Source organism: Suricata suricatta, chromosome 4 (genome assembly GCF_006229205.1).
Source record: "Suricata suricatta isolate VVHF042 chromosome 4, meerkat_22Aug2017_6uvM2_HiC, whole genome shotgun sequence".
NCBI lineage: Eukaryota > Metazoa > Chordata > Mammalia > Carnivora > Herpestidae > Suricata > Suricata suricatta.
In genome coordinates this window covers 51,932,384-51,959,570 of record NC_043703.1, presented here as the reverse complement: position 1 = coordinate 51,959,570, position 27,187 = coordinate 51,932,384, and the positions used below count along the sequence as shown (strand labels likewise).

Here is a 27,187-nt window from a genome sequence, read left to right as displayed (position 1 = left end):
TAACAAGAGCTTGCTTCCCCTCTTTTGGGCTTTCTTTGACTTCTGATTTCACTTCACATTTCCTTTAACTTGAAAGTATTAGCACAACAGCCAAACAGCAGTCATTACTAATAAAAGGCAAAATTTCGTGTCGATGTATTTATTCACCTAATGTCTGGCGTCCGAAGGTTAATCTATTGTTCAGAGTCTCAAATTTCCAGCAGTCCTCAATTTAGGGGTTACCTGTTACACTGTCCCTAAATTATCTTTGAGGATTCTAGGCCCCTTGTGGCTACCTCCTCACAAGGTGTCCGTGGTTGATTACAGCTCTCTCTGTTGTCCTCGAAGGTGGTTGTGAGTCCGTAAAGCGCCACGGGTAGGGGCGCAGCCAGCTCCGTCGGGTCCCGACGGGGCAGCGCAGCGGCAGGTGTCACCCGCGCCGAGGTCAGAGGGCGCCCGAGCGGAGCACGAATGGGGAAGTCCTCCGCGGCGGGCGCGGCTGCCGCCAAGAGCGGGAAATCGAAACTCAAGCTGTTAAAACCGCTGCCCCTGCCCTTCCGAATCGCAATCTCGAGACTCCCGAGGCGTCCCGGCCCTAGTCCCTCCCGCAGCGGCGGCCGGGGACCCGCGGACCGAGAGCTATGTTCACCCGCACTCGGGCGGTGGGCTCCGGGCTCGGCGCCTCCTCTGCCCCCCGCCCGGCCCGGGACCCCTCAGGACGGCCCCGGGAGCCCGACCAGCTGCAAGGTGTCGGAGCGGGTTCGAAGGCGGCCCCCCAGAGCCCTTCGGGGGAGAGCCCGGGGCTCGCGGGCCCGCGGCCGTAAGTATACAACCTGGCTTGGGGGCGGGAGCCCGGACCTCCAACAAACTCACAGGCACCTTCTTGATCATTGGAGTTTGAAACCACGGGGGCCCAGCAACAGGGTTTCTGAGAGCATGCAGGCTCACTTCCTACACAAAAGCTTTCAGGAATTATTATACATTGAGTGTGCCAGTCTGCGGTTTTTTCCTAAATATCCGAGCTCCTGTTCCTTTCGAGAACACTGCTTCCCTGATTCTCGTGACTGCCTACAGGATTGAAAAGACGTGTGTAGAAATCGCCTGAGCTTCCTACTAACTTTCCAGGTATCTCCAGAACTCATACTCTTTAACTAGTATGAATTATATTTTTCCTTCCTGTTTTAAAAAAATCGGTGCCCTGGGGCGCCTGGGTGGCTTAGCCGACTTGGGCTCATGTCATGAACTCAGGGTTTGTGGGTTCGAGCCCTGCATCCGGCTCTGTGCTGACCGCTTGCTTAGAGCCTGGAGCCTGCTTTAAATTCTGTGTCTCCTTCTCTGCCCCTCCCTGTTCACGCTCTGTCTCTCTCGACCTCTCAAAAATAAATAAATGTAAAAAAAAAAATTAGAAAAAAAAAACCCGGTGCCCTTGAGAGGTGTCTGTCTCCACATCAGCTGCCAGGGTAAGGGTGGAGAGGGAATGTGATATGGGGTAGAAGATCCAAATGCTGGCTCTGGGAGCTAGCTGGCATCTCAACAGAATTCCCGGATAAACCTCTTAGGACCAGAGGAGTGGGACCAGGTGAGGGCAGCAGTGGCCGCAGGGTTTCCTGCTGTAGGTAACTTTTATCTTGGTCTTTGGTTCAGAGTCTACCCTGGAAACATTTGTTATCCTCCTAAAGGGAGGAGCTTCTTTAACAGGATATTATGGCTACACAAACAGGGCTCTTGAAGTGCTGCCTCTGTAAACTGGAGTCCTCTGAATGGTTTCATTTTCAGTTCCTGCCTTTCCATCAACTTCTAGGCACCCTAAAGACCTACCAGTTGCTAAGGAACAGTATATAACCTTATGACTTTTCTTTCATCCCTTAACTTTGAAAGAATTCCTAAGTGCTGGCCTTTTAATATTATTCTGCTTAGGGTTACCCTTAGATGGGTGGGTGACCTGGGCGATTGCAGTTAGAGATGGCTGCATTTCTCACCTTTGCAGAATAGAGATGTCTTGCAACAATAGAGGTTCATTAATTTCAGTTTCTCAGTGAGCTATAGCATTTAATGTAGTGGAGGTCATGGGCCTCCAGTCTCATGACGAATGCCCTTTACATGCCTTTTTGTTGTTAAAGAGCATCTAGTTAGATATAATCATTTATTTGCAAGTTCATATCATCTCATAAATATTAGCATTTGCATCTATCTGGTTGGTGTTGTTTCTTTTCTTCTTTTTTTCCCTGATTGTCAATGTTCTCAGAATCTTGCTGGACCAAATTGTTCAGAAAGGGGCAGTTTTCTAATTCATTGTCCAGGCCTCAATACCTGAAGACCTCATGCCACGCTGTTTTGTGATTTTTAAGATTTGCCAATAGACCATTAGAGAGTACACGGGAGAGTTAGCGTTCACAGAGCTCTTTTATTTATTTTTTTTAACTGAGAACCGCTTGCAAGAAGTAGACCATTATGAGAGTCATTCCCTTTTGGGTGTTTAATAGCTAAGATCCTGTTTGGACCACTCTGAATTCTTACATTTCCATTAGTCACTACTATGTTTATTCTCACTTGTATCCTTTAATGACACTGGAAAACCAATAAAATGGTCGAATGGTAAATAACCATTTGGGATGGTCTGATGGGAAATAGAGAAAAAGGAAGGACAGAGTGCTTAATACACTTCATTTGTTCACTCTCAGTATGAGCTTATTGATATGATAAAGGATCACAATTTAACCTTGTCTTGTGTACATTTTCCCATTAATTCATTAGGGAAGTGCCAGTGTAGGAGCGTGGGCTGTGATGCCAGGCTCACCCGGGCCCATGCTCTCATTCTGCCGTTACTTGTTCTCTGGACTTCAACCAGGTGCCTAAGTACTTTGTGCCTCAGTTTCCTCATTACTTAAAATGAGAGAGTACCAACCACTGAGGGTTCCTTTATTTGTGTGTATGCATAAAACATAACTTCATGCCTGGAGAAAGGAAATGTCCAGTAAATGTGGGGTTCTGATACCCTTGAATTCATTTAACAGATGTTGATTGATCAAGTACTGCGCTGTCACCCTGAAGTGGAGTATTTGAACCTTGTAAAAACACACTGACTTAAAACATCTACTTTCACATAAATAGAGAAGTTAAGGCAGTCTCTTAAAATTTTAAATGACTCATGAGAACCTCCAATAGACTCTAAGGCAAGGGTGTGTTCTTGACTATATTTGTGTTTATTTTATTTTATTTTTGAGAGGCAGAGAAAGACAGCCCGAGCAGGGAAGGGACAGAGAGAGAGGGAGACATCGAATCTGAAGACAGGTCCAGGCTATGAGCTGTCTGCACAGAGCCCGACATGGGGCCCCAAACCCCCGAACCACAAGATCATGACCTGAGCCATAGTTGGATGCTTAACCGACTGAGCCACCCAGGTGACTCTATATTTGGATTTAAATAATTATAAGTGCTAATTCATGTTTGCTGTCCCAGTTCTTTTCCGTTGGTGATTTTATCTTGTCCTCATATATTATAAGCAATCTACACAGATTAAAGAGAAGAAAGGCTTTATGTACTTTGAATCCAAAGTAACACTCTACCTTCACTGTCTCTTTCAATATTTTGCTTTTATAAAAAAATTTGTTTTTAATGTTTATTTATTTTGAGAGGGAGAGAGTGAAAGACAGAGCAGTAGCAGGAGAGGGTCAGAGAGAGAGAGAGGGAGACATAGAATCCAAAGCAGGCTCCAGGCTTTGAGCTGTCAGCCCAGAGCCTGACATGGGGCTTGAACCCACAAATCATGAGATCATGACCTGAGCCGAAGTTGGATGCTTAACCGAGTGAGCCACACAGGTGCCCCAATATTTTGCTTTTTTGTAAATATCTCATACTCACTTATATAATTTCTAGATAAATATAATATTAGAGCATGGGTTTAATCTTATATAATATATAAAGAAGGAGATTTTCACCTGACTTTACCCAATTCTGGGCAATAGGCTCTTGCTTATGATAGCAACACAGGGTTCACTTAATTCAGGTACTTGCCACTTGTAATCATACCTGGAAATAGTCCTTTAGCTTGATGGCATTTAAAGTAAATAAAAAGATATTCTCAAAATGAACCTATAATGTGGAATTTTGCTATACAATTTACTTTAATATCAGGTGAACTGAATTTGCATATAAATTAACATATTTGTGACCTACTTTATACTGAGAACTGAAGAGAGTTAAAGATGAGCAATAAAATAACATATGTAATGCTTAGTATATGAAGGTGCATTATGTATATTAACTCAGTCCTCACAACAATCCTATAATAGAGGATCTCTAGCTCTGGATACTTAATTACAAATTCAGGAACAAATAATTACTCAACAAGAGACAAGCCCTTGTGTAGCGTATAGTCTAGTTGATGGGATAGACAGTTATTAGATAATTATAGGAATGACACTATATGCACTATAAAGGAAAGCCAGGGTCTGAGTTCATCTTGGGAGCAGGAGAAGCATTACCAAGAAGTGATGTTTGAGCTGCAGTCTACAGGCTAGTTAGGAGGTGTGTGGCTTTCTTCTGACATCAAATACATGATTCCAACACCAACCAGCTTCAGTTCAGTTCAGCTCTGACACTACCCAGGTTTGGTGCAGACCCCACTGTTGAGAGCTCAGTTTCACAAAACTGCCCCTGTTTCAGACACCAGCCACAGATGCGGTGCTCACACTACCCACACTTCTTCCTGGCTGACTACAGATGTGGGGTTTCCATGACCTCTCTTCCCCTAGTTTTCGAGAACAAATCAGAGAAATCATGGAAACACTTGTACTTAACAATTACAGTTTTATCATAAAGGATGCAACTCCAGAACAGCCAAATGGAAGAAATGCAAGGGCAAGACAGAAGGGTGGGGTGTTGCACAGAACTTCCGTACCCCGTTTGAGTGGGCCACCCTCTCAGCACTTTGGCGTGCTCACCATTCTGGAAGTTCCTCAGTCCCTGTTCAAGAATTTTTATTTCAGCCCCATTACACAGGCACCGTTGATTGAATCATCCTCTAATCACATGGTTGATTTTCCTGGCCAATCGCTCCTACCCTGAAGCATTCTGGGATCATCTCATTAGCATATAATCAACACTCTTATCACTTGGACTCACAAGGATTTTCCTGGAACCCAGGAACCAGGGACAAAGTCTAAGTATTTATATTTTACTATACCATAGGAGTTTATGTAGCCTCTATGACAGCCGGGGAAATGTGCTGTTCAGATCTCCTTCACAAGAACTTACTGTGGGGAGCATGGTCAGCTGACGGCCCAGCCTTTGTATGTTATACCCTTCTTTCTGAGAGCATTCTTACTCTGCACCCTTCCCAGCCAGTGCCTGAACATTCCAGGGCACTAATGCCAGCCTAATCCCGGCCTACGTGAGACTTCTCTACTGCGCAACTTTTGCCAGAAGACTCCCCACTGAACTATCCGAGATTTTCTCAGAACTATATAGCAGTCTGAGGCTCTTCGCACTCAACCCCCCACCTCCCCTCTCTCCTTTCATAGATACCAGACCTGCTCATGTTGGGGAGGTTTTTCCTACCTACCCCTGCTCATTCCCCTGTGATTCCTCATAAGCACTTCCCCACAGAAACCTCTTGCATGTCTAATCCTGTCCTGATGTCTTCTAATTGGAGGACCCAGACTGCCACAGCCTCTCAGATACACCACAGCCCTGATTACTAACAGCTTGGACACTACGCTGTTGAAGCGCTATGTAGGTATCCCAGGGAAACTCACTGCTTTTCCTTATTTCCTCCCTTTGTGGCTCTCATTTTCTCATTTCCTTACTCAAAACTTCAGGACTTTCCCCAGTTTGCTGTGCTGCAGGGAAGGAAATAAACCTGGTAACTGATACTTTTCTTTCCCTTTGCCCTCAATGTCTCAAGGGATGGTGAAGGGAGAATAAAGGACGGCTTGGTAAGACCACTTATTAATGGCTAATTCCCAATTTTTCTCTTTCTCCCTTGAAGGACACTGTGAGGCATTAGTATAAAGCATTTTATAAATATAGTATGGGATATAGAGTGGAATATATGACAATATAGTCATTAAGTTACAGTGTTCGATTTTTATGAACATCACTATTGAATAATTGCTGAATATATTCTGAATCCTGATATAATGGATTTATTATGTCTTATGTCTAAGATCATCAAAAACTTCATATATTCTTAACTCATCTCATTTGAATCTGAACTAGCCACATAGAATAGTCTTAAATTAAGTGCAGGTTTTTACAAACTTACAGGAACTGCTTTCACTATTTCTTCTTCGTGGCAATGCCCCAAATTTCTCTTCTGAATCCTCATATGACTCTGAGAAGGTAAGCTTTTGCTTATAGATGTTTAAATGGCATGAGCATCAGGTTATTACTCCTCCCTGGGGATGCAGAGCTGAATAATAACAAAGTCCCTTTTAGTGGTGTGAAATAATAGTACATAGGAAGAGAAAAATATATGATTGATTCTGATGACTAATCTTCTTGACGGCTCAATATAGACGGCTATTCATTAGAGGACTGTAACTCAGTCTTCAGGCGAGGCTCATAAGCATTCAGAAAGTCTGTAAAACAACAGTGTTTAACTCTTAATGATAATTATATGGCTCAATGAGCTTGTTAGGTGTCTCGATGATTACTATATTCTACTAGCAAGCTAATCAGTGGAACTCTGCCTATTTGACTTATTTTTGAAACGAGCAGTATGGCAAGGCATTCCAATACTGTAGCAGCTTAAAGTAAATTACTTGTGACGTAGAATAGTCAAAGTGGGCAACCTGAGAGAATAAAACCAAAATAACAATCAATAGATAGAACTCTTATGTCTTGAACTCTTGACCATGTGCTAGACCTTGTACTATGCATGTCCTATAATTCCTTTTTCTTGACACAGTAAACACTTTGCCACTTTACAGTTGAGGTAACTGAGTCCTGACAGATTAAATGATGTCCTGGAGTCTCATGGCTTTTTTTTTTTTTTTTAGCAAAAGAAGCAGCACTCAAACCTGAGACTATCTACCAAAGTCTAGATCCTGACCATGATATGGAGCTGGAAGAAGGAGTAGGAATATAGCTAGCTAAGTTTCCTTCAGTTGTCATATTTTCACATCAAGGAAATAGAAATTCTATAGGCTAAGGAAAGTGGCATTGTAGAAACAGTAGTGTGACCTTTATTTACAACTTTAAAATGATTTGGACAGAGAAGTAGTTTGCAAGAATGAAGTTTCTGTGGGGATCTTCTTGTCTCTGCTGCTTTTCTTAAATGGCTACTTGGTGGGCTCGCCTTAAAATAATTTTCTCACTGTCCCTGTTTATGAGCAAGCTAAACACACTGCCTTCCAGTGATCTTTCAGACTTCTGACCAAAGGCTAGTGTAAGCCATGCATCTGACCGTCGTCATCTGGTACAGGTGTAGGTATATAGGAGTTTATAGATAACTGAAAAAAATTTTCACAAAACAGCTCTTGCCCTTCCTCTATGTGATGCACTCTGACATTTTCTACTCTCATTTGTTAAAAAATAAACCCATTAAATTGGTTTCATGGCCCATTAGTGGGTTCCCTGAATAGTGTTAAAAGCATGGTTCTGTGTGTGGCAGAAGAGATTGCTGGAGTGGATGGAAAGGAAAGACATTTTGGTTTGCTTAGATCCACTTTCTCTTCTTATTTATCTAGGAGGATTGAAATTATGGTTGTGTTTGGAAGGAATTTCCAACTTTTCTGCACTGGATTTCGTTCCTTGGTATGGAATGCATTTGGCAATCTGCCAAGTCTTGGGGTACAATCACTTTTGCTCAAATACAATACCAAAATGAGTGAGCATTTCTCAAAAAGTCTTTGACAGCTGAAACAGTGAAATAATAAATCAACAGGACGATGAAAGCCTGAAAATACATAATACCTATAATAATCAGTAGAAGCATAGCAGAAATGAGAAAAAAAGAAACTTAGTTCAATTACACAGTAAGGTTACTTAATTCAAAGTCAGTAGAGTGCTGTAAGGTTATACATATTGTTAAGGTTAATTGCATCTATTCAGAGTGTATTTGAATCTGAAACAAAAGCTTAACAGGAAAAAAATCATCAAAGGGAGAAGACTGCTTTTGAAAGGTCTGTTATGTATCAGAGAATCAGCTAGTGACATCTTCCTTTGTTCTGTAATGTTTATAATCCCCCGCCCCAAATATGAACACTTAAAAAGCAATCCGTTTAAGTCCTATAGAAAAACTAAAGATGTTTATCATCATTAAAACTCAAGGGCTAGTATAGCCCAGTGTATATTTTACTAGCGCATCAGAGAGAGTGGAAATCTTATGCTACCTAGTTTTGTAAGCAAATCTGAGCCCCTGCTTGAAGTCTTTGTTTTAAATATTCCTCATTAAAATTTTTTTGGAATGTTTCCTCCGATTGTAAAAGTAAAGTTATATCTGCTTGTTATAAAAACTCAAACATTACAGAAATAACATAGAAAGTGAAAGTTCCCTGTCATTTTAATCCTTAGAAATAAACACTTCAAATAGTTTGATGTGAGGGCATCTTTATTTATTTATTTATTTATTTACTTTTTCATGTTTATTTTTGAGAGAGACAGAGAGACCTAGCATAAGCTGGGGAGGGGCAGAGAGAGAGAGAGAGAGACAGAATCCAAAGCAGCCTCCAGCCTCTGAGCTGTCAGCACAGAGCCTAACGTGGGACTCAAACTCATGAACTGTGAGCCAAAGTTGGATGCTTAACCAACCGAGCTGCCCAGGTGCACCAAGACATCTTTATTTTTAATGTGTAGGCTGTGCTTTTTGACTCTTTAGGCCAAATAGAGGGTTTTAGAGCCATTATGCCTTCTGATTTCTATTGCCAATAGAAGGTGACAGGCAGGATAGGGTATGTTTTCATTCTACTCTTTATTTTACTGTTTATATTTTATTTTTGAGAGATAGACAGACAGACAGGCAGGGGCAGAGAGAGAGGGAGACACAGAATCCAAAGGAACCTCCGGGCTCTGAGCTGTCAGCACAGAGCCTGATACGGGGCTCGAACTCACAAACCACGAGATCATGACCTGAGCTGAAGTTGGACACTTAACCAACTGAGCCACCCAGGTGCCCTCTACTCTTTATTTTAAAATGTGATTGCTAGCTAACCTATAGGCAGATACTGTTCTCACATTAGTTTATTATTTAGTTGTGCAAGGAAATAACCTTTGTTCTAATAATGGAATCTTGGATAATATCTTTTCTGTAGTACTCTTCCCCAAAATGTTTCCACTGAATATCTAATCATGAGGAAGTCATCGATATTTCATATCCAGATTATGAGGCATTCTGTAAATTCTATTAGACAGTTTACCTGGTATGTTAGAGTTCTGTAGAAAAACAGAATAGATTACATTTATGTAATATATATTATTTATGTAATATGCTTATATGTTGTATATATTTATATAAATAAATTATTTCCTATATATAGAGATATTTATTATAAGGTTATAAAGTATTAGGTTACATAATTCTGAAGGCTGAGAAGTCCCACCATCTGTCATCTGCAAGTTGGAGACCCCGGAAAGCCACTGTGTGGATTGAAGTTCTAAAGCAAGAGAGCCATGGTGCACATTCCCCGCTAAGTGTGAAGGCCTGGAACCAGGAGTACCAAGGGCAGAAGATGGATGTCTCAGCCCAGCAGTCGAGTCGAGACTGGTTTCCACCTTCCTCTGCCTTCCTTGTTCTGTGAGGCCCTCAGGGGGCTGGGCGATGGCCCCCCACAAGAGGAAGGGCCGTTTGCATTACTCAGACCTTAGATTCAGAAACCCCCTTATAGACACACCCAGAAAGAACGTTTAGCTGGACACGGGGGTATCCTGTTGCCAGGTCAAGCTGACACACAAAATTAACCATCACACCTGGACTCTTCAGAATCGTGAGTCATGAAAGGAAGAAAAATGTCAACGAACAGTCCTGGATTACAGGAGTTATAGAGACATATCAAACAACAGGCTAATCCATGATTAGATCCAGGATGTGTTGGGGGTAGGAAATTATATTTTAAAAATTGGAAACAACTTAAACATTTGAATACAGAGACTAAATATTAAAAATTTTTTGGGCTGTGATAGTTTTTAATTTGTAAGTAGGGGAATGTCTTTGTTCTTTTAAAAATTTTTAATGTTTTTATTTACTTTTGAGAGAGAGAGAGAGAGAGAGAGAGACAGCGTGAGCAGGGGAGGGTCAGAGAGAGAGGGAGCCACAGAATCTGAAAATAGGCTCCAGACTCTGAGCTGTCAGCACAGATCCTGACACAGGGCTTGAACCCATGAACTGTGAAATCATGACCTGAGCCAAAGTCAGATGCTTAACTGACTGAGCCACTCAGGAGCCTCAGGAATATCTTTGTTCTTGAGAGACATAGGTTGAAGTTTTCAGGGTTATGTGTTAATGACTGGGCAGCTTACTTTTCATATGGTTCAGAAAAAATAAATATAAAGGAGTGAAAGAAATATGGCCAAGCATGAGCAGTTGATAAATATAGGTAAATAGTATATGGATTTTCATTTTACTAATATTTTAATTTTGCTTATAGGCTTAAATTTAAGATAAAAAATTGGGGAAACAGTAATTTCAGATAATATTCTAAAGATTTTTTATGCTTCTCTCTTTTTTCCTTTATTCTTTTGGAATCTGGATAAATGAAAAGAAAGTTTGTCACAGAGCTATATACTTAAGATTTATGCAGTTTACTTAAAAGTATCATATCTCAATAAATAATTTCAGCAAAAACCTGGGCTCAGAACAATGCTGTCTTTTACAGAAGACTCTTTGCTAATCTTTAATGAGATATTGACCAGCACCACTTTGTTTCATGCAGTGGTTCTTATTACTCCTAAGACGTGGATCAAAGGAAAGAATCAGAAACTATGATATAGATGTGAGAAGCAAATGCCAGAACCAGGATGTAAAAAGACAGAAAAACTAAATCACATACATTGTTGAAGCAGATGGAGCAAAGACATTGAGTCACAGAATGTGATTCGGGGCTAGGTTTTATTACATATGGTAAAAGAGGTGTCATATTATACATATCTCATATGCAATTATTATAATTACATTATAATTACATATACTACAATATCTCCAATTAGGTGTCTTAAGTAGAGATGGCTTTGTCTATGTGTTTTCACCTATGAGATAAGTCTAAAGGTAGCTAGCCTAGAGGTGATGTGGTATAAATAACAGGAAACCATAATAGAACCTATATTTTCTAGCATTGATCTAAGCACTTTATGTGCTACTAAGAAGTAGTTAATGGTTATCCCCATTTCACAGGTGAAAAAATAGAAAAACTTAGTAACTTGCCTAAAGCTGTAGTTAGAAAGTAACAGAATTAGGGTTTAGAGCCAGGCAGTTTGGCAATAGATTACCACTGATGTGGAGGTTTTACAGACTCGGGGCACCAGATTGCTTCTGTCTTTCTGTTCTGCCATTTAAAAAAATGCTTATTTATCTATTTTGAGGGAGAGAGAGAGAGCACGTGTGTGCACACATACGCAGGGGAGGGGCAGAGAGAGAGAGAGAGGAAGAGAGAATCCCAAGCAGGCCTGTACTGCGGATGTCACTGCAGAGCCCAGTGCAGGGCTCGAACTCATGAACTGTGAGATCATGACCTAAGCCAAAATCAAGAATTGGACACTTAATTCTTAATTGACTGAGCTACTCAGGCGCCCCTCTGTTCTGCCATTTCTTCTCCTCCTCCTCCTCCTCCTCCTTCTTCTTCCAACTTCTTTTAATTTATTTTGATAGAGATATAGAAAGGAAGTGGGGGAGGGGCAAGAGAGAGGGAGACAGAATCCCAGATGGGCTCTGCCCTGATGTGCTACTCAAACTCAAGAACCATGAGATCATGACCTGAGCTGAAGTCAAGAGTCGGACACTTAACAGACTGAGCCACCCCAGGCACCCCAGCTCTGCCATTTCTGATACATGTCTTCCATATTCACATTGCCTCATTGACCGAGAGGGCTGCTTGAGCACCAGCTACCACTTCAGCCTTCCAGGAAGGAGAAAGCAACAGAAAAGTTTTTCTTGTCTGTCTTCATTTAAAAGAGCTTTCCTAGAAATCTTTCTCAATAGCTTTCCCTTACATTCTAGTTTCCTAAACTTAATAGCATGGTCACACCTACCTATAAAAAAGGTTGTAGACTGTAGTCTTTTTATTGGGTACTTTGTTATGCTGAATAATATAAAGATGCCATTTAATAAGGAGGAGGTGAAAATAAATGGTTCAGTAGGGCCAGCATCTTTTCTAGTTTAAGAATTGAGGAGACTCAAACACAAGAATAGAAATTAATCATTTGATCATTCTGTTTCAAGGATTTTGGAAATGCAAATGAGATATCTAAGGAAGAAAAATGTAAATGCAGTCCATATTTCTGTATTGACTTTGGAGGATTATTAGAGCTTATTTCTGGATAATATTCTATGCAAGACTTTATTTTTATCCTTTGTACATGGTGCAGTATTGTGTAAAACGGTGAGCAACTGAAATACCTGCCGTAGCTGAGTAGTTACATTACGATGCATGCATGCTGTGAAATACTATGTAGCCACTTAATATTAAGCCTGTTACATGAATAATTGGGAAAGCCACTTTTAAGTGAAGGTAAGACCTAAAATTGGACTTAAGATATGATTTGCAAAGGTGTAGTAATATGTACAGAATATAGATTGGACTGAAATTCACTCAAATAAGACTAATGGTGATCTCTGAGGGGTGGGACTATGAGTGCCTTATAAATATTTAAAAATATTATGCATTTTCTTCTATAAACATGTGTCTTTCAAAATCAGAAATAAAATATGAATTTTGGTTTTAAATGCTTTATGCAGAGACTTAGATAAAAATCCCTCATGTCTTGCATTTATGGCTTTCTCCTTTAAGTTATAGATAATCTTGAGGAGCAGTGCTTAAGACATGTAGGCATTGCCAAATAATACGTAGATCAGCTCTTAGTCTGTTAATAATAATAATAACAATAGAAAATGTACATGTTTGTAAATAAGTGGTTTTTACGCAAATTCCAATTTCCTTATCTTGTTTTTACAATTTTTTAATGTTTACTTTACTTAGAGAGAGAGAGAGCGAGCGAGTAGGGGAGGGGCAAAGAGAGAGGGAGAGAGAGAATCCCAAGGAGGCTCCACACTGCCAGCACAGAGCCCAGTGCAGAGCTCAAACTCAGGAACCATGAGATCATGGCCTGAGCTCAGATCAAGAGTCGGACACCTAACTGACTGAGCCACCAAGGCGACCTATCACTAAGCCATTCTTTTTTTAATGTTTTTTATTTATTTTTGAGAGACAGACAGAGACAGTGTGAGCAGGGGAGGGTCAGAGAGAGAGGGAGACACAGAACCGGAAGAAGGCTCCAGGCTCTGAGCTAGCTGTCTGCACAGAGCCCGATGCGGGGCTCGAACCCACGAACCATGAGATCATGACCTGAGCCGAAGTCGGACACTTAACCGACTGAGCCACCCAGGTGCCACAACTAAGCCATTCTTACTGTTTAGAATATTCAGGATTAATATTCTCTTGTTAGAAAAGACACTCCTCCTTATGCCTCTTGCACTCTTAGTAGTTCTTGCCGGTATGCCAAGACAGTACACCAGACTGTTCTTTCATCTGGATTGTTCCTCAGGGTTGTTCTATAGATGGGAATCTTGAGAGATGAGATTTGCTTTCCCCAGAACAAAGACCATGCTTTCTTACTAGCTGCTGTAAAAATGGTGGATTCCTGAACTGTGTTCTTCAACTGTGATGCGAACGCTCTGTGTGTGCAGCATCTGTCATGTTGCCCCCGTAAGACTTGGAGCCAGAGAGAACAGACCTAAATGTGCTGATGCTCCTGCTACTGGCTGTGCTATGAGTAATACAGTCTTTATCTCTGACCCAGGAGTCTCACGGCTTTTGCCAGCATCTATGAAACAGTAATAGGCTGTTAGGCCAAGGTTAGCTTTTTAGGTTAAGCAAGTAGTTTGCAAGTAAGTTCAAATCAAGTCCCGGATCTGACATCTCTATGTTCTGAAAATATGAATTCAATTTTATACATTTTGCAAGTATACCTAACAATTGGTCCCCATCTCCACTCCCGTCATTGGTTTTTGGCCTCTTAGAGATGGTTAGTCTCAATAATATGTTTCATATCTATTCTTTGTATATTTAGAGGGAATCCTTCTTGCTTTTTCTCAAAGCCTTTATCATTTATGTGTGTATATGTGTTTTAAGTGATGAAATGTGACATCTTTCAGGTCTGTATGGTTGTGCAGGTTGGTAACTGCACAAACTTGGCTGGCGAAGGTAGTATAATTTAGAGGTGAAATACATACCAAACCATGTGCCCTAGGGTAGGGTTAGCTCTTACCTGAAAGAAGAGGTACTTTTTTCTAATTTGCATAAATTTACCATATCCCACTAAGCCATGAGCCTACATAGAAATACTGGGATGGAGGGTGTGTGTGTGTGTGTGTGTGTGTGTGTGTGTGTGTGTGTGTATACACACACCTTTTTGACTTTCCATAAAGTTATCCTATGCTCAAAGGTACTGATGACCTCTGATCTCTTGTTTATCTTTTCCCACGGGGTGTCTGTTCCATCCTCTGGGTGTCTATTGAACTGTCCAACAGAGCTGTGAGTTCAAGAACTAACTTCACATCAGCTTCTTGGATGGGTAGACAATGTCTTGGGCTTTGCAGATTTTGAGATGGAAGAATTCACGAGCCCTTTCTTACTGGGGTTGTGGAATGCTGGATCGGGGTTGGTATAACAGGTTTAGTGGTTAAGTATGATTTTCTCAGCCGAATCTTCTTATTTTTTTTGTTTTTCTTGGGAATATGGTCTGTTTATAAAAGAAAACTTTTGGGAACCTGAAAGACTCAAGTTTTGACTCGTGTTGGCTAAAAATAGTAAGCTTCAGATACCTATCTTGAAGGTCTTAATAACAAAAACCAATATGGAAACCATAGCAAGAAAATGCAGTGCCTTTGATTAACCAAAAATCTTTGTTTTCCAAGTTCATGCAAGGTTAAGATTCTCTTAAACTATGAAAACCTCAAACTAATTTTTTTGTAGGACGGTAGACTTTATACATCTACTATTCTGCTTGAAAAGATCTGTTTGTTACTTCATCTTCTATTTCTGAAGTTTTGGTCCTGACTACGTTTCTTTTTCAGTCAAACCAGTGTTGTTCCTAATTAGAAATTTAAATTACATCTGCTGCAGTTTGTACACACCAGGGGATGTATTTATGTAATACTTTTAGCCAGCCAAGATATTTTTCATAACTTCAGCATAACATTTTCATAGAGCGCTTATTGATGAGACGTTATAAAAATCATGCAGGAATGGACATGAGAGAAGCAATTGTGTAGCTCAGTAGAGACCATGCAAGAAAAACATCTCTTAAATATGTTTTTCTTTTATATATTTCTTTTTTTAATGGTACAGAGACACATTTTCTCTTTGTCTTCTGTTATTCTTTATATGTTCTCCCTTAGTATGTCTCCTGGATGTGTGCTGTTGGAAAGTGAAAATAATCTTACAAATTGCGATATTTCATTAAATTTCAATGAGGTAATTAAGGAAACTCATTTTCAAAGATATACATTTATTTCAGTGGCTTGAATGTTGCTTAATCGGGAAATGCCTGGAATACTAAATATAGGTAGCTTGGGCTTGTCTAGATCAGCATCTTTGAGAATCAGGCTGTTGAAAGGGATGACATGCAGGTTACAACAGCAGAGGCCCTTGCTGTGGGTGGAAATTAATTGGCTGAAAACATGAATAAGTTATACTTGTTATTCATGTCGAGAAAAAGCGAGGAGAGAAGGGACGAATATTTGTATCTACTAAGGCATTATGCTCTGCCACATGATAATAAAAGAAACTAAAAAGCAGATCCTTAGAAGTAGGCTCCTCTTTCCATAGCGAGTAAAAGGACTAGAAGCCCAATTACCTGCCATGCTTTCTTCTGAATGTTATGTTTCAGATTTGGCAATTTCAGCCAAGAAAATGTTACTAAGAAGGTTGCTAAGGAATTCTCTAACATGAAATATTTATTACTGAGACCTCTGTCCTTGAGCCTGGGGTTATGTTAAAAGGCTTTCAATGCAAAGGCTCGGAATTTAGGGTTGGATAATTCTTTCCCTCTTTTCATGGCCCTGCACTGTGTCTGGGTACCTGTAGGCTACACAAATTGCAATAGATGGACCACAGGTCTATTCCTACAACTAAAGATTCTGTGATGTTACCAGACTTGAACTTATTCAGATTAGATGTTGTAGAATAAAATCTTTTACCAACAGAATGATTTTTCTTTCCACATCTTTAACAAAATTTGCATAAGGGAGGCCCATGGGACTTGGAAAAATTCTCTATGAAGCTGCTCTTGGTTAAGTCCTAGCAAAGAATCCCTTCTTTTGCCATTTCAGACCTTATCTTTTAAGCCGAAGCTTGCTATACTTCTTATTTCGACCCCTCCCTGACTCCCATACCTTGGATCTTGACTTAATGTCATCCTACTCTGACACTTGTAAGCATATTCTTGTGGTGTGCTCCAGTGGCTTCTGAGATTGTTCCAAACTGAAATATAAAAGTGGTTGGTGTCTGTTTTTTCATATCTCCCTTCATTCTTCATTAAGCCCCTTAACACAAGTCCATAAGTTGGTGCTCAGTTAAGTAGGTTATTTTGGAAGTCTCTCAAGAGGCTGGAGATACGTGGCAATCATACCTTATGCTCCCCGTATCAAGCTGAAGAGTTAGCTGCAAACACCCAACTAGTCGAAAACAAAAGTCTTGGGTTTGAGTGTGAGCACCACTGCTTAATTAACCTTGTGACCTCTGGCATATCTCTATTTCTATATTTTTATCAATGATTTAATCTCTAAATTCCCGTAAGTCTAAATGTTCAAAGATAACTTGATTGATCTACAGCAGTGGTCCTCACAGTGTGGTCCCTAGAATAAGAACATCAGCATTACCTGGGAATTGTTAAAAATGCCAGTTCACCACTCCCCGCCACAGACCTCCTGAATCAGGAACTCTGCACTTTAACCGACCCTCCAGGTGATTCTGATGCGTGCTCCCAAGTTTGAGAACTGCCCATCTGCATCGAGTCAAATCCCTGGGATGGTGGGAAGCTCTGTGCTCTATGCCATGGTGTTGGTGGACATGGAAGATTGTGCAGTCACGTCACGGCTGGCATTTACATCCAGCACCTCGTGTTGCGTCTTTCAGGCTCTGTACAATGGCTCACCGTTGCATCGTATTCGAGCTGTAGCTATTACCCACAGAATTGCAGCTCCCAAGCTCCTATGAAGTGCTGGCAGTTGAGTGAAAAATCTTTCTTAGGGTGAACAAAGAATATGCAACGGACAAGGGATTAATTTTCTGTAGCAGCCTCCTAATTTTGTATTCGTAACGTTGTACGCATGTGAGGCTACAAATGCAGTGTCTGCTGATATACATTAGGTAATTGGGCGTCTTGCAGCCCCATTTGCATGCAAAGGTGGTTGTACACTTCCCATTTACAAGTCTAAAATTAAAGCCCAGTTTGAAGCAGGCTGAAGTCTCACTGCTAGGAAAAATAACGAGATAAGGAATGAAATGACTTCTGCTAATCAGCACTTTTGGCCTCTACTGTTCAATCTTCGCTAATTTGTCCTTTGAAATTGTACATTCTGTGTTGAAGAGAGAGAATTCTAAGAGTATCTAGGGTTTTTTTTAAATAAGAAAAAAACCTTCATTTACAAGCTGATCGTGTTTATTCATAGCGTTTCCCCTAAAACTGTACCCACACATATGTTGCAGTGTGTTATCTATGAACTATTTGTGTTCTTCTGGGGCCACATCCATCATCTCCGAGAAGAGCTTCCCTGCCGCCCCCACCCTGAACAGATTTACAGACTGGGTCTGTGGCATCATTTCATTTCAGGTCAGCCCACATCATCAAGCAGCTACCTTGTGTCCGGCATTGTGCCAGAGGCTGGGTGTGTCACGTTCCGGCTCTCAAAAGCTCACAGTATTTTAACAGTTTCCTGGTATCTCCGTGTTGTGTATATTTGCTTAAATGAAATCTTCCCAGATCCCCACCCCATGAATTAAAATGTTTCAAGGATGCTTCTCTGAGCTCCTGATTATGTGTTACCTGTGTCTCTGGGAGAATAGGGGACCTAGCAGATTCATGCCTAGAAGAGTTAGAGCCTGAAAGCACAAGATTGTGGCCACATGGCCACTCATATGCATCATGAAGAGAAGGCAGCTGCATTGCAAATGGCACATATTTCCAGTTTGTAGGAACAAAGAATGCATGAATGTTTTCTGTACTTGTGAGGTGGGTCACAATGGAAGAGAATGCCAGTCTAAAGCGATCTTAAAGGGACGTGCCCACAATTGTCATCTGGAGGAACAGGGCATCCCTACAAAGACCATTTCCCAAGAGCCAACTGTGAGGCAGTCACTTGTCGGCCATGATCAATTGCCTGATATTTCCATATTTGGCCATGTGCATTTGTTTTACTTTGACAACTAGATTGTAAGCTCCCAGGGAACAGAGCTGGGTCTTAAGAAGATTATCTTCCATAGTACCTATTTGATGATGATCATAAATACAGTATATTAGCAGCAAGAATGTCTGGAAGTTTATATGTATTAGTAGTTCCTCATGATAATCAGTTATTTTTTCTCTTCATTCTAGCACAGGCGCATATACCTTGATAACACCAAATGAGAACCGAAGAAATCAGATACAAAGGAGTAGGTATATTTATTCATTTAACATTCAGAATGCTTCTCATCTTCTTATAGAGTAGGATTAATTTACTTTGGTTTGTAGTTTATTTTCTGATATGTATAGACTCACCAGATCTTATCAAGTCTTTTCTTTTTTAACTTTAGCAGCATTAATTATACCTTTGAAAATGATTCTATTGTTAATTCTTCTAAATTAGTTTCTCTGTGTTAATAGCAGAACTCATAGCACAATGGCAAATCTCAGATTTCTGTTGGATTTAAACAATTTCACATCTATTGCCAATAAATCTATCTAGTTCCCAGATATTTTTACAGGACCATGGGTACTTGCAGAGCAGATGTGTTATACATAAAATAGATCATGATGTGATTTGTCCCTTTCTTCATCTGTCTTGTCCCATACCTTCTTAGTGGACTTTTTCTTTAGCCATAATTCCGTATCAGTCTGCCCTTAGCTGTTTTTACTTGAGAGCTTCAGTTTTCTTGTCTAGATTACAACCTCTTTGAAGGCTGAGACTACACTTTACTCATTTTTGTGTTCCTTGTACCTAGTGGGTACATAGCCTATTTGACGTTGTACCATAAAATAAAGGCTGCCATTTAAAATTACAGCATTGTACCTTAGAGGTGGATAGAGAACTAAAGTTCAAATAGTTCACCGAGAAGTTAGGAGGCTTGTTCAGTTCAAGCTGTGGGACTAGACCTGACATTCTGTGCTCTCCTTTATTAGATCTTTTTTTTTTCAGTTAAAAAAATTTTAATGTTTATTTATTTTTGAGAGAGAGAGAGAGAGAGAGAGAGAGAGAGAGGAGAGAGAGAACGTGAGTAATGTAGGGACAGGGAGAGAAGGAGACACAGAGTCTGAAGCAGGCTTCAGGCTCTGAGCTGTGAGCACAAGAGCCCAACACGGTGCTTAGACCCACAAGCCATGAGATCATGACCCGAGCCAAAGTCAGACGCTTAACCAACTGAGCCACCCAGGTGCCCCTCTCCTTTATTCGATGGACATACAGGCACAATATGGAGGTAGGTCTCTAAATTAGAGACTTGGATCTCCACCAGACATGTTGCACCCTTGGTGGTACACCTGCATCAGTGCAGAGTATGACAATCACATCTATGCAGACAGTGACTGTGGGGACTGCTGGCAGGTGACCAACTCAATCCCAAAGGTTCTGGCATTTTATGAGCTTTTGATTTAAATACTTTCCTGGAATTTAAGCCTTAGTGTGGTCTTGATTTAGGGTATGTTTCAGAAGGTTTTTTTTTTCCCCTCTAATAATTAAAAACTACTGCATATGGGCATTTGAAACCATCGGGTCTAAGGTGGGGGAGAGCTAGCTGGACAGGCTTTGGAAGAACAGAATTAGTATCTCGGGTGCCCCCTGCTGTCATGTCAGGCAGAGTGTGTATTTGGGGACTGAGCACTGCCCCACTAAGAGGAAGCTTTTCTGCCCGGTGGCGGTGGTGTGGAGTGCAAGGGACCTGAGCCCTCACTCCTAGCTGCAGTAAGCTTGGGGGACATTTGAAATATAGTGGATTTGGGCATTAGAATTCTCTGGGGATATGTTTACTGTGCGTGAAGAGTTCTTATTGACATACAAATGTTCTAGTTTTGTACACATTCTCTATGGAAAATTTAAAAAGCTAATTTGATATACGGTTTCAAAATGCCAGAATGAGAGGAAAAACAAAACCCCTTTATTTTAGTAGGAGGTCAGGTTTTTTTTTCAGATCTGGGCCTCCAGTTCATACTCTTAGAGAGAGAACGAGCCTCTGGAGCGGGTGCAGCATGGCCCCAAGGGGTGCCTTCCTTTCCTGGCACACTCTGTTGTGTGCACTCATGCTTGCATGTTGTTAATTGCCCTCTGATGTTTGTTTCTTATGCTTTCAATGGACCTGTTTCCTTTTCACATTCTAATGATGATCTGATATTTCTCACCTGGCTTAGTTGCTGAGAAAGAGCTGGAAAATCTTGAGAAGTGGAAGGAGCAACAGCGAGTGAAGCTTGTTACCCTGGTCCCAACACAGTTAGGTAAGGCAGCAGACCAGGTGCCTGGATGGTGGGGAGATAGGGCCGCCCAGGGTTCCTGTTAGCGCTTTGCCTGCATCTGTCTTCGAATGTGAGTTACTGGTTTTGGGGTTGCAGTGCTGCTTGAAATAGAGTGCATTTAAACTTGAAACTCTTAGGTATGCAGGTATGTTGTTGTTCCTGATCTTCTTTGAGAAGCAAATATATGATGCCCCAGTTATGTGGGAATAAAGTGATGGCTTAATTGCTGAATAATTTAGTCTCTTAGATGATCACCTCTGAAGAAAGCTTACCTGGGGCGCTGCATATGCCTTGTCATAGCACAGTCAGGATGGGAGTAAAAGCTATCACAAGCATATTAATCCTGGCAGTGCTGAATGCTAATGGAGGGGAAAAAAACGAATGGAGATTCAATTCTAAAATGAAGATGAGAGTGAGCTGGGGACCCAGTGGTGGGTATAAAGAGAACCTCACTTGTGTTTTCATTCTACAGATAGAGACCTTCAGGTCTCTGGAGCGCATGCCAGTGTGATGAATTGTGTGGGCTGCCCGTGCCTGGTGTTTGAGTCATTCAGCAGGGATGCCACCTAATGCGAATCATTTCCGTCCTTTCTTCCCATTTCCTTTCCAGCAGCAGCTGAGAACTAAAAGGCTGGATACATTGTTCCCACAGATTTAGTTAATAACAAATGCATTAGAGTCCGGGGCTACTTACTGTCACAATAGTTTTAGGAAAGTATTTTTTCCAGGACGTAGGTAAAAATAAGCTAATTGGGAAATCATTTAATGGGTGAATGTAATGGTATTATCACTATCATTCCATTGTATTTCATGAGAGTTGAGGGGGTAAAAAAGAAAATTCTGGAATATATTAAACTTTGAGATGAGTTTTGAACAAAGCCTTCAAATTCTTAGACCTCTGTCTTTATTTCTTTTTTTAAATTTTTTATTTATTTTTGAGAGAGCATGTGCATGATAGCATGGGGGAGGGGAGAGGAGGGGAGACAGGATCTGAACCAGGCTTTGTGCTAAAAGCAGCAGGTCCAATGTGGGGCTCAAACTCACAAACTGTGAGATTATGACCTGAGCTGAAGTCTGGAGCTCAACCAACTGAGCCACCCAGGAGCCCCTTTCTTTATTTCTTTTCACTCTCTACTCCTCCCCTATTCATCTACCCTTTAAAATATTGGAATAGTTTCAGGAGACACAGACAGTGGCTGTAACATTAGATAAAAGCTTCCGTATTCCTCATTGTTTCTTTCCCATTCCCCAGTTTCCCACAACAGAGACTGAAGGGCCAAAACCAAATAGGCCTTATATATCTTTTGGGACTCAGAAGAAATGTCTCTGTGGTGTTTTTATCAGTTCAATTACAAAAACTACAGTGAATGCAAATTGTTTTAATGCATCTTCTGTGCAGATGAATCTTTCAGAGAACTGACACTTTTAGTGACCAAAACACCAGAGGATTATTTCAAAGGAATCTTTATAATACACATACCAAGCTTGCATAAACACTGAGAAATCCCTAAACAGCAATTCTTAGATGACTGTCAAGCTGCAAGGATTTCTGTCCCCGAATTATTTTAGGTTTAAGAGAGAATAGGCAAATAATCTAACTTCCATGTTTCTCTCTTGAATACCTCAAGAAAAATAAGTTGTATGGATTTACAATCAATTACTAACTAAAACATTCCTTTCATAGTTTTTTTTATAATGTAGACTTTTTTTTAATGTTTTATTTATTTTTGATACAGAGAGAGACAGAGCATGAGAGGGGAAGGGGCAGAGAGAGAAGGAGACACAGAACCAGAAGCAGGCTCCAGGCTCTGAGCTAACTGCCAGCACAGAGCCTGACGCGGGGCTCGAACCCACGAATGTGAGATCTGACCTGAGCCGAAGTCGGAGGCTTAACCGACTGAGCCACCCAGGCGCGCCCCCCTTTGTAGTTTTAAAAACCTAGTTGTAAAGACTACGAATTTGTCTAGTGGCAAGATGCCCGAGGATTTCCTGCACTTTGGTACAAAAGGAGGGGGCAGTAGAGTCAGGAGAAGACAAACAAAGCAAAGCTTCCTCATCCTTAATAGGTTAAGGAATGGCCATTCTCAAGTAGGAGGAATGTTCTAGAATATCTAAGACAGACACTAGTTAGCATGTGCCTTCAGGTGTACTTTCAGTCTAAGTGAAGGCTTGAATACCTGCATAACTGAAAATCTTTGTAGGATTTTCTTCTTTGAGGAATGCGGTACCATGCTCTGTCCAGCTCTGTTTCTCTTTTAAGAAATCCCCATGTCTTATTAAGAAAACTGTTTATATCCTTATTTCCAGGGGCATGAACATGTTAAAGAAACTCATGGTCTAGACTTATCATGTATTAATTAGTCTCTGATGGCTGACATTTCAGCTTAATATTCATGTTTCACCTTTGTGACTTTTTTCCCCGTAGGTGGAAGCCAATCGGAGGCTGAAGTCAGGCAGAAACAACAACTCCAACTGATGCGATCGAAATACCAGCAAAAGGTCAGAATCCATCTCTTTTAGTTTAATTTTGGCAAGGAATTTGAGTGCCGGCACTTTCAGTCACCATGAAACAATACAGTAACTTTACCAAAAGCATAAGACCTTGAAACCAGTTGCAAAAGGAAACTCTCAAAATCAAAGAAGTCAGGAAGTGAGGAGACAAATATCTAGACTTCTTATCTGAGCCATACATCAGTCAGCAGCACCTTTCATAAAGGGATTTATTTTTTATAGTTTAACCCTCTACCATGTTTTGAATGTTTTATGCCAGGAACATGGATTTGCGTGAAAATAGTCCAAAAAGATTGAAGATGCCAGTGACTTTTTAAAAGTCATGAAGCGTATGAATTTTATAATAAGGAAATAGTATCTGCTCTTTCTCCTCCCCAACCTGGGTGGGTGGGCTGGGAAGACAGAGAGACTGAGACCGAGGAAGAAAGGCGAGAGGGGACTCTCACGGGCAGGAGACGCAGCCTGACCATCCTCTGTGATATTCGTCGCTGGAAGTGCCAGCCTATAATCACGGCGAGGTAGCACACAAACAATACAGTAATTTGGCTTTCATCATAATTTTGAGTTCCAGAGGTTCAGACTGAAAAATAGTAACTGGTTTTTGTCCTCTGTAATTTCAACACAATTTAGCTAAAAAGAGAAGAATATGTAAGAAGCAAGAAGCGAGTGGAAGAAGCCAAATTCCAACAAATGAAGGCAATTCAGAGACAGAAGGTAAGATAGCAGAAAGGATGGTGAGCTACCACTGATCGACGGCTTCCTGTGTACCAAGCTGTCTTCTACACACCGCCCAGCTACAGATTCATTCAATTCTCAAAATAACCTTATGACTATAGACTCTTCTTATGACCTATGTTTACAAATGATGAAACTGATACAGAGAGGGTAGGTAACTTGCTGAAGGACCCAGTAAATAGGAGAAGTAGGATACAAACCCAGGCAGACTAGCCTCAGTGCTAGACCGTTTTTTATGTTTATTTATTTCTTTTGAGAGAGAAAGAGAGAGAGACAGAGAATCCCAAGCAGGTTCTACACTCTCTGTGCTGTGCCCGATGCTAAGCTTGAACTCAGGGAACCATGAGTTAGATCATGACCTGAGCCGAAATCAAAAGAGTTGGATGCTTAACCACCCAGGTGCCCCTCAGAGCTCGAGTTCTTAGTGACCACTGTCTCACCTCCCAGGCAAGTGATCAAGTAGTGGCTGTGTATTTGACCAGAAGGCAAAGCAGTTAGTAACAACAGCAATTCACTGTGCACGGCCATGTTTATGTCCAAAGTCTGAATTTTCCAGGGCAACTGTTACGTAGGTGAACATACATCTCTTACTGGTGTAAAAAAAAAAAAAGTGTGTATTTGCATTTCAGTATTAGTGATGTGATAAATCTCAAAGGTGTTTAGTTTTGATACTCTTTCTGGGGCTTGGCAAAAAAAAAAGAACTCTAAAAAATGCTTTTCTGCTGCAGAAGAAGGAAGAATGCAGTGTTGTTCTACCCCCTCCCTTCTTCCTCCTCCCCTTCCCCACAAGGTCCTAAGCTGTAGTAGGTTTTAGGTATTGGAGGTGGGGGGCAAGGGGCTGGCTCATGATACTGACCACCAAGTATGGCCCCTGCTGCAAGTGTAAGTCATGGAAACACAGCTCCTATTCTTGCGTCTGCCTGCCTGTCTGACTGTCTAGCTCCTTCTCTCCCCTTCCTTCCCTTTCTTTTTTTCTTTTAAAGATTGAGTGTTGGCCACAATTTAAACCTGGTTACCAGCCATAGATATTTTTGCCCGTCACAGTTAATGAGCCAAAAGGTGATGGCCTATAAAACACATGAGAGAATGAGCCTCTTTGGCTGTTTACGTGACCGGTGAGCAGACTCTTTCTTACGAGGTGTCCTGTGGTCCTGTGTGATCCTGGGCGGCTCTCCGCCATGCCTCTAAACTAAGCCCCGCCTCCTTCTCTGCTTGCTTGGCTCTGGGAGCACATGTAGGCGCAGAGCTGTGGGCTCTGGGCTGGAGCTAAGACTGGCCTTCTATGTGAGGAACTGTAACGAAGTGCTTGCTGGAGGTGTAAGACAAAAGAATATAGGAACTTTTCTCACAAAATTTGGCTTGGCAGTCTGTCTCCAATTGATTAGCTACTACACCTTCACTGGAAAGATTTTTGTTACACTACCTTGTTTTTAATCTTTAAAAACACTATTTTAGTCTTTCTACTTCTCTGTTCCCCCATTCTTTCCATCTAACTCCCCCCTCCCATATTTTTCTTCAGAGGAAAGTTCACATTTTGGTCTTGTGATTGTGGAGGAGATGTCCCCGTCACCTAGTCCTTCTGCATTTCAGTTGGAACTAAAAAAATCGCCAAATCATCACCAGGAATTGAATTAAGAGTCTTGCAGATCCTGAAGAATGACAGTGTTGCAACTTCTTATTCTAAAAGCCATTTGTTAGTTGTCATTTAATACCCCTAAATAGTTGACTTGTGGGTTATTTATAGCTCATTTCTTCACAAGGTCAAACAATGTATACTACTCAGAAATATTAGTGGCTGAAATGGTCTTCATTTTTTTTAAGTTTTTTTTTTTTTTTGAGAGAAGAGAGAGAGAGGGAGGGAGGGGAAAAAGAGAAGGAGAGATAGAATCCTAAGCAGTTTCTGCACTGTCAGCACAGAGCCTGACATGGGGCCTGAACTCAGGAGCCAAGAATTCATGACCTGAGCAGAGATGAAGAGTCAGATGCTTAACTGACTAGCCACCCAGGCATCTCTGGTCTTCATTTTTTAAAAGTTTCTTTATTTTGAGAGAGAGAGAGGGGCAGAGAGAGAATCCCAAGAAGACTCCAGGCTGCCAGTACAGAGCCTGAGGTGGGGCTCGATTCACTTTTTGAGCTGTGAAATCCTGACCTGAGATGAAATCAAGAGGCAATTGCTTGGTGGCTTAGTGGGTTAAGCCTCAGACTTTGGCTCAGCTCATAATGAGTTCAAGCCCTGTAACAGGCTCTCTGTGTTCAGACTTATGTCCCCAACTCTCTCTCTCTCTCTGCCTCTCCCCTTCTGTTTTTCTCTCTCTCTCTTTCAAAATACATACATAAACTTTAAAAAAAAAAAAGAGTCAGGGGCTCCTGGGTGGCTCAGTCGGGTGAGCGCCCGACTACGGCTCAGGTCATGATCTCGCAGTTTGTGGGTTCAAGTCCCCAGTCAGGTTCTGTGCTGATAGCCCAGAGCCTGGAGCCTGCTTCAGGTTCTGTGTCTCCCTCTCTCTCTGACTCTCCCCCACTCATCCTCTGTCTTTCTCTGTTTCAAAAATAAACTATAAAAAAAAATTAAAAACAGTCGGAGTCTTAACCAACTGAGCCACCCAAGCGCTCCTGAAATGGTCTTATTTAACACTGAGTAATAGCAGCGTTTCCCTCTTTCCAAGTTGTACCATAACACTAGATGCATAGCAGTCATTAACTACAGAAATCTTAATTGGGTTTGCTTTTCTAATGTGACCATTGTAATGATTATTGGTATAATTTTGCCCAAAAGTGAAAGATGGGGAGAGAAAGTTGATATGTTGATCCTCCCCATTCAAAAGGTGTTCCTTGAACCAGCCCCATGGGCATCACTTGTTAGAAATGCAGACTCTTGAGACTCCAAAACCTTTAAACCAGAACCTGCATTTTAATAAGCTTCCCAGTTTATTCTTGTGCATATAAAAGTTGAGGAGCATTAATGTAATCTACATAACAAGATAAGGAGCAGCCTCCCCTGGTCCTTTTTTGGACTTGATTTCTTTGGTTAACTGTGACCGTGACCTAGCTCTTCCTGTTGTACATAAATCTGTAGCTTTTCAGAGTAAATGTGAGCCTATTTAGT

General features: G+C 41.1%; 1 protein-coding gene across 5 annotated transcripts in view; it reads left to right on the top strand.

Annotated features, from left to right (window-relative positions):
* Positions 1-472: 472 nt before the first annotated feature.
* The window catches only part of EPSTI1 (epithelial stromal interaction 1), an 82,378-nt gene continuing 55,663 nt past the window's right edge, over positions 473-27,187 (top strand). For 2 of the 5 annotated variants that reach the window (XM_029936681.1, XM_029936682.1), the window contains exons 1-5: positions 473-799; positions 18,727-18,785; positions 20,734-20,817; positions 23,261-23,334; positions 23,977-24,060. In XM_029936681.1, the coding sequence (XP_029792541.1) occupies positions 621-799; positions 18,727-18,785; positions 20,734-20,817; positions 23,261-23,334; positions 23,977-24,060 (480 nt within the window). In that variant the 5' untranslated portion in view covers positions 473-620. The remainder of the gene's footprint in view (positions 800-18,726; positions 18,786-20,733; positions 20,818-23,260; positions 23,335-23,976; positions 24,061-27,187) is intronic. The other 3 variants (XM_029936684.1, XM_029936683.1, XM_029936685.1) reach the window with 2 other exon arrangements.